Below are 8,046 nucleotides of genomic sequence, written 5' to 3'. Positions count from 1 at the left end.
TTCAAACCCCCTTTCTTATTTTTCTGTACCTTCAATTGGTATCAGAGCTTCGACTCTATTATTGGTTTTTGAATCAAACACTTAATAGTGTATAGAGATCCGGTGTGAGAAAAACATCATGGATAACACAAATGAAAAATATAGCTACAATGCTAAACCTCCAGTCTTGATGGAGAATAAATTGATTACTGGAAGGACATAATTGAAAGTTTCTTCCTAGGCTACGATGCTGATCTATGGGACATTGTTACAAATGGTTATGAACCACCCATCTCTACTCTTATCATCACTATTCCAAGAAGTAGAATGAGTGATGATCAGAAGCCTGATTTCAAGAATCATCACAAAGCCAAAACTATTATATTGAACGCAATGTCCTACAATGAGTACGAAAAGATCACTAACAGGGAAACAACTAATGCTCTGGCCTTAATCCAAAAGTATGAAGCCTTCAAAATGGAAGATGATGAAGCTTTTGAGGTAATGTTCTCTAAATTCCAAACTTTAGTTGCAGGACTCAAGGTTCTAGACAAAGGATACACTATAGCAAATCATGTCAAAAAGATAATTAGAAGTCTTCAAAAGAAGTGGAGACCGATGGTTACTTCCTTGATGTTATCTAAAGATTTGAACAACATAAGCCTTGCAGAACTTATCAGCTCCCTCAAGAGTCATGAGATAGAGCTAGAGGAAGATGAACCTCAGAAGAAAAGCAAATCAGTAGCTCTAAAGTCTAGATCAGAAAGAAGAAAGCCAGAAAGGAACAAAGCCTTTCAATCTGAAGAAGACGACTATGACTCTAAGAAGGAAGACTCTGATGATGAAGAGGAGTTATCTCTTCTATCTAGAAGAATCAAAAGCTCTGGAGAAAAAGAAATAACAACTTCAAAAGACCCACACAGAAGGGATATCATCCAGAGTCAACCTCTAGAGACAGACTTAACAAAGAGGTAACCTGCTATGAATGCAAAGAACATGGACATTACAGAAATGAATGTCAAAAACTCAAGAAAGACAACTCTAAAAAGGAAGGGTTAAAGAAAAACTCCCTCAAAGCAAAGAAGAAGGGACTCGTGGCAATATGGGACGAATCTGATTCTGAAGCTTCAGAATCTGTTTCTGAAGCTTCAGAATTTGTTTCTGAAGAGGAGCAGGCAAATGTTGCATTCATGGACACCACATCTGGAAGTTCATCCGAAAGAGAATCTGACTCTAAAGAGGTATTCTCTGAATTTTCTCGTTCTTAACTTGAAGCCTTTTTATCATAATCTATGAGCTTGTATTAGAAGCTTCGACCGAAATTCAAGAACCTGGAAAAGGTTCATGAAGAGACAGTTGAAGAGTGTGATAAGCTTGAGAAAGATGTTTCTGAACTTAAAGAAAATAAATTTATCCTTGAAAAAGAAAATTAATTTTCAACCAAAAAATGTTCAAAACTTGAAGAAACTCTTTCTAAAGCTCCTCCTACTTTTGACACCATCATATATAAATATGAAAAGGCTTTTCAAAATTTTCTGAACAACGTACTTGAAAGAAGCAAAATGGCTTCTATGATCTATGGCGTTAGTCACAATAAGAAAAGAGGAATTGGATATGATTCTGATGAAGATGATTTAAAACCTTTTGCAGAAAACAAACTTAAATCTTTTTTTTCTTATCATTACACACATACACAAACACAAAAATTTAATAATGCTAGAAAACCCAAAGTTTTCAGAAACTCTGGAAGAACTAATCCCGAAGGACCCAAAAGTTTCTGCGTACCAAAAGATAAAATAGTATATGCTGCATATATCTTGTGCAGTAGAGTTAAAACACCAATCATGGTACTTGGACTCTGGATGCTCGCGACAGATGACGGGAAGAAAGCATATGTTCCAAAGCCTGGAATTTAAAGACGCTGGCTTCGTAGGTTTTGGAGAAAATCAGAAAGGAAGAATCAGAGTATCTGGAACAGTTGGTAATGGATCTCTTCCCTCTATTTAGAATGTCCTTTATGTTGAAGGATTAATGCATAACTTGTTATCCATAAGTCAACTAAGTGATAACGGTTATGATATAATCTTTAATCAAAAAATGTGCAAAGTTGTTAATCAGAAAAATGGCACAGTCCTTTTCACTGGTAAGAGGAAGAATAACATTTACAAAATTAAGCTTTCATATTTAAAAGATCAAAATGTAAAATGTTTAATGTCTGTAAATGAAGAGAAATGAGTTTGGCATAGATGCTTGGGTCACATTAGCTTGAGGAGGATTTCTCAGCTAAATAAACTTGAGTTAGTTAGAGGCCTACCTAAGTTGAAGTTTTATTCAGATGCTCTTTGTGAAGGATGTCAAAAAGGAATTTTTTCTAAAACAACCTTCAAAAACAAAAATGTTGTTTCTACCTCTAAGCCTTTGGAACTTTTACACATTGACCTTTTTGGACTTGTTAAGACAACGTCAGTCAATGGTAAGAAGTATGGACTTGTCATTGTTGATGATTATAGTCGTTGGACATAGGTAAAATTCTTAATACACAAGAATGAGTCACATTTTGTGTTCACTAGTTCCTGCTTTAAAGTTTAAAATGAATTTGACTCTAAAATCATCATAGTCATAAGTGATCATGGTGGCGAATTTGAAAACAAACTTTTTGAAGAGCTTTTTGACTCAAATGGAATATCCCATGATTTCTCCTGTCCTAGAACTCCACAACAAAATGGTGTTGTAGAAAGGAAGAATAGGACTCTCCAAGAAATGGCCAGAACCATGATCAATGAAACAAATGTGGTTAAGCACTTCTGGGATGAAGTTGTGAATAAAACGTGTTACATTCAGAATAGAATCTCTATCAGACCTATTCTGAGAAGACTCCTTATGAAATATGTAATGGGAGAAAACCCAACATTTCTTATTTTCATCCTTTTGCGTGTTCTTATTTTATTCTGAATACTAAAGATAATCTGAACAAGTTTGACTGTAAAGCATAAAAGTGTATTATGTTGGGATACTCTGAACGTTCTAAAGGCTATAGAGTATACAATATATAAACACACATTATGGAAGAATAAATACATGTCAGATTCGATGATAAGCTTGACTCTGAAAAGTTAAAGCTAGTTGAAAATTTTGTAGATTTGGAGATAACCCTCGCAAGTTCTGACGAAAAGACCAAAGAATCTGAAGAAGCAGAAAAGGAAACATCAGAAGCACCTGAAGTCACAATCAATAAGAAAAGATCAAGAAATAGACAAAATGTTTCCGAAGAACTAATTCTGGGAAACAAGAATGAGCCTGTGAGAATAAGATCAACATTCAAAGTTTCTGAAGAAACACTTTTGGGACTAGTATCTCTAATAGAGCCAACATCCTGTGAAGAAGCTCTTCAAAACAAAAAATGGATTCTGGAAATGAAAAAAGAACTTTATCAGTTTGCCAAGAATGATGTCTGGTATCATGTACCACGACCCAAGGGAACCCATGTGATTGGAACCAAATGGGTTTACAGAAACAAACTTAATGAAAAAGGTGAAGTGGTCAGAAACAAAGCACGACTGGTGAAACAAAGCACGACTGAAGGTATTGATTACAATGAAATATTTGCTCCAGTCACCAGGTTAGAATTTATTCGTCTACTTGTATCTTTTGATGTAAATTACTCTATCAAATTATATCAGATGGACGTCAAAAGTGCATCTCTGAATGGATATATTTCTTAAGAAGTGTATGTTCATCAAACTCCAAGTTTTGAAAACTCAAAATGTCCAGAACATGTTTTTAAACTGAAATAATCTTTTTATGGTCTAAAACAAGCTCCTAGGTATGAAAGACTAAGTTATTTTCTTCTGGAAAATGATTTTATTATAGGCAAATTGGATTCCACTCTCCTTTTTAAAAATGTCAGAAACGACCTATGATCTATCAAATATACATTGATGACATAATATTTGGTTATACTAACCCCTCTGTTTGTCAAGAATTTTCTGAGCTAATGCAGGTGGAATTTCAAATGAATCTGATGCAAGAACTAAAGTTCTTTCCGGGGATTCAAATTAACCAAGCTTCAGAAGCCACGTATGTATATGAAAGCAAATACATGAAAGACATTCTGAAGAAAATTGAAATGTCAGAAAGCAAACCAGCCAAGACTCCCATGCATCCTACTTGCATTCTGGAGAAATAAGAGGTAAGTCAAAAGGTTTGTCAGAAACTCTATCATGGTATCATAGGTTCTCTTCTCTATCTGACTGTTACACGTCCAAATATATTATTCAGCGTGTGTCTCTGTGCTAGATTTCAGTAAGATCCAAGGGAATCTTACTTAACTGCTGTTAAGAAAATCCTAAGGTATTTGAAAGGAACACCTAACCTTGGCATGATGTATAAGAAAACATCAGAGTATAGGGTTTCTGGTTATTGTGATACAGATTATGCTGGAGACAGATTGGAATGCAAAAGTACATCTGGAAATTGTCAGTTTCTTAGAGGAAACCTCATTTCATGGGCTAGCAAAAGACAATCAACCATTGCACTCTCAAATGTATAAGCATAATACATTTGAACTTTATTATGCAGCACTCAGATGCTCTAGATGAAAAATCAATTTGAAGACTTTCAGATCTATGAGATTAACATCCATATCTCTTGTGACAACACTGCTTCTATATGCTTAAGTAAGAATCCTATTTTACATTCAAGAGCTAAGCACATAGAAATTAAACATCATTTTATCAATGACTATGTTCAGAAAGGGGTAATAATTTTAAAATTCGTAGATACATACCATCAAAGGGATGGCATCTTCACAAAACCCTTAGCTGAAGATAGATTTCATTTTATTCTGAAACATTTAAATATGGCATATTTCCCAGAATGAATCTGAACTTGTGCTTCTCCTCTCTAATGTTAAAATAGACTATAACTTAAACATATGTTGTGTATCTAGTTCTAGTTCTAATACTTCTACAAGTTAGATGTTATCTGGATTAGAAACCTTCTGAATCAGAAACCCTTTGGTATTCTTAATTTTAGAAACATCAACATGTGGTCTCTCAAACGTGTGGCTTTGGATCTTTTGGACAACTGTCTAGCTCAAAACTCAAGAGCCAAACTATTGAGATCCCCTCGAGAAGTGTGCATATTCTTGAGATTAGACAACCATCATAAGCAGTAATTAATTCTCCCCACGCTTGTCAACTCAGATTTCTGAAATTATCATTACTTTGTCTTAAACGCTATCGTTTTGCATGTACTTTTGATTATGTATATATATTACCATATTTCCCACTTTCAAACTTTTCACTTTTACAATGTACACAAACCCCTTTCCCTCATTCTCTCTGCAACTTCAACCTTCTTCATCTTCATAGCAATTTTATCTCCTTCAAATTACAAATGGATCCTCAACAATAACGGGTCTTTGAATACTCTCAGCAAATGAATGCTGGTAAACAATGAGTTGAAGCTCCACAACAGGTTACAACCCAAAATGCTACAACTTCAACAACTGCATATCAAGAACCTTATGTTCTTGATCGTCCCCCTCACATCAATCTTTTCACTCGGTTTGAAAAGATGGAAGTGCTATGTGAACTGCTGGTAGATTTTGACAACATTAAAAGAAATGGAATTGATCTTACTGAAGAATTGGAGAAATAAGGTTGGGGAAACTACTTCAAAAGGCTCTATGGTCCAGTATACACATTCGTTGTAAAGGAATTCAAGAGGTTCGCAGATTGCGACGACCACTACATCGTCTCCTACGTCTTAGGGGTCAAGATGGTAATCACAGAGAAGTCCATCGTGAAGCTTTTGGACATGTAAACTGTATGGGGAGAAGGATATACAACATCAACCCTAGGGAAAAGTATATTTCCCAAGAAATCATCCCTACAATATTCAATCAGAACCCAAAAGGGAAAACTTCAAACAACATGGAACTTCACGAGAATCTGAGGGTTTGGTTGAAGATAATTCTGGGAACTGTCCAGCATCGTCCAACGTCCAGCTCCTCTAACTACACAAATACAGATAAGAAGTGCATTATATACTGTCTGCATAAAGGATTAAAGTTGAATCTTCCCTCCATCCTCTTCAAATATCTAAGGGACTCAATGAGAGATACCATAAATAATATGAAGCCCAAAAACTACATCCCTCTGGGGAGGTTGATTTCTGATGTGTTGATAGAAAGTGGGATGGTGGACCACTCCTTTCTATTAACATGATGCATGTTACGGTGGATGTGGGCAAGCCTCTGAATACCAAAAATCTGAAGAGTATGAGGATTATTGACAAGGTCAGAGTAAAACCTACCTTGGAAACCTCCTGGGACACACTGAAGGATCATAGGGAAATATCTCACTACCTTCAAGATCTAAATGAACAAGGTATTGTCATCTCTGGATTCACTCTGGACTTGCTACCAGAACAACCTTTGAACTTCATGAAGAGGAAGAGAGAACCCTCTGAGAAGAAGAAGAAGAATAAGACTCTGAAGCTTGGAGATTCTTCAGCATCTCAGAAGCTACATGTGCCTCTGAGCTCCTCCACTTCAAGTAAGTCTCTATTTTTGAAGCTCCCTTAACTTCTCGATCTAGGAAAATTCTATCATCCTTACCCCAACCCACTCCAATAATCACCTTATGAACCTACTATCTACATCCCAATCCTTTTAGAATCCGACACCTCTGAAACCCATAACATTGAACCAAACACATCCTCATCCCCACTATAAAAATTTAACCTCACAACCACAACAATCCCCTTATCTAAGGCCATTTTATTTAATGAACCCATTTCACCTCCCACATCTACTCCCTCATCTACTCCCTCATCTCCTCCATACTATGACCTCTCATCTGACTCTGAACATTTAGACGTCCTTGACCCTACCTATCACACTCTGGCACAACTACAACCCACAACGAAATCTGAACAGACTATGTTTGTACCAGAAACCTCTGAACTAATACCACCACCCTTTCCACCCACTTCAGAAGCCTCTGAAACCCTTCCACCCACTTCAGAATCCTCTAAACCCCCCCCCCACCTACTTCTGAACCAATTTCTGAAGCTATCTCTGAACCCATTCCTGAACCCACCTCTGAACGTATCCCTCAAACCTCTGAACCTGACCTTACCCATGCAACCCTGGATGAGAGTTTTGCCAGGTTCTCAGAAAGCACTGCTACGAGACTAAGGCAACTATCTGAAGAGTCCATACTAAGTGACAATCCTTCTGAAGTAAGGACCCGCTGAAATGGATTTCTCAAGTGGACGACATATGAGGTCTTCAGGATAAAGGGAATCTCTGAACAATTCAGAAATGACTATATCATAGACGCTGAGGAAAGAATTGAGGCGCGTCTAGTGCAGGAAGCTAAGGAATGGGCCAGGAAGGCAGCTGAAGAGATGGCCAGAATAGAAGCTGAAGAGAGGGCCAAATTAGAAGCTGAGAAATTTGTCGTTGAAGCTGTTGCTGTAGAAGCTAAAGCTAAAGCTAAGACTGATGCTAAAGAGGTCGTACACATAGCTGCAGAGGAAGCTGCAAAGACTTATGAGGTTGCTTTAACTCGAGGTGAGTCATCAACATATGATCTCGCTCTGTTGGTGCTCAAGACTCTAGAAGAGCTTCATAAAGAACAACAACTTGTGAGAGCCAGACTCGATAAGCAAGATCAAGTCAACTCTAGCATCCAGAGCATCCTTGCCCAGCTACTTTAGAGGATGCCTCCTCCTCCAAACCCTTAGGCACTCTAGGACTATTTGTTTGTACTTGTTAGTTCTAAGAGTTTTTGCATCTAAGGATTTTTGCTTGCATGTTCTCTTTTCTCTACGTATCTCTCTGAACTTTAAAGGAAATTTTGTTTAGCTTCTATGTTTTACTCCTGCTCTTATTTTTGTTCTTTTTGAGTCTGACAAAAAGGGGGAGAAAGAAATAATAGCTTTATGATGAAATAAAATATCTAACTCTCAAAAGACACTGCTTACATTCCAATATTATAAATCTATTGCATAGTTTAAGTGCTTTTACAGGATATATCTAAACAAGGAAAACTAAAT

General features: G+C 36.8%; 1 protein-coding gene across 1 annotated transcript; it reads left to right on the top strand.

Annotated features, from left to right (window-relative positions):
• The first annotated feature begins 597 nt into the window (after positions 1-597).
• On the top strand, positions 598-7,707 carry LOC127122904 (uncharacterized). Its single transcript, XM_051053177.1, has 5 exons — positions 598-950; positions 989-1,220; positions 1,287-1,344; positions 3,118-3,433; positions 7,281-7,707. Exons 1-5 carry the CDS (start codon positions 598-600, stop codon positions 7,705-7,707), a joined length of 1,386 nt encoding a protein of 461 aa, XP_050909134.1.
• Positions 7,708-8,046: the final 339 nt, after the last annotated feature.

The sequence above is a fragment of the Lathyrus oleraceus genome, chromosome 2, assembly GCF_024323335.1.
Source record: "Lathyrus oleraceus cultivar Zhongwan6 chromosome 2, CAAS_Psat_ZW6_1.0, whole genome shotgun sequence".
Classification (NCBI taxonomy): Eukaryota; Viridiplantae; Streptophyta; class Magnoliopsida; order Fabales; family Fabaceae; genus Lathyrus; species Lathyrus oleraceus.
The sequence above is the reverse complement of the archived record's forward strand: the minus strand, read 5'-3'. Positions and strand labels throughout refer to the sequence as shown.

What these genes read in the sequence shown, in the direction of transcription:
- LOC127122904 (XM_051053177.1), top strand. Translation starts at nt 598, where the DNA reads ATGGTTACTTCCTTGATGTTATCTAAAGATTTGAACAACATAAGCCTT. An exon ending in GAGACAGACTTAACAAAGAG is followed by an intron (nt 951 to 988) that starts GTAACCTGCTAT and finishes TGGACATTACAG; the next exon opens with AAATGAATGTCAAAAACTCA. An exon ending in TTTGCCAAGAATGATGTCTG is followed by an intron (nt 3,434 to 7,280) that starts GTATCATGTACC and finishes TGAGGTCTTCAG; the next exon opens with GATAAAGGGAATCTCTGAAC.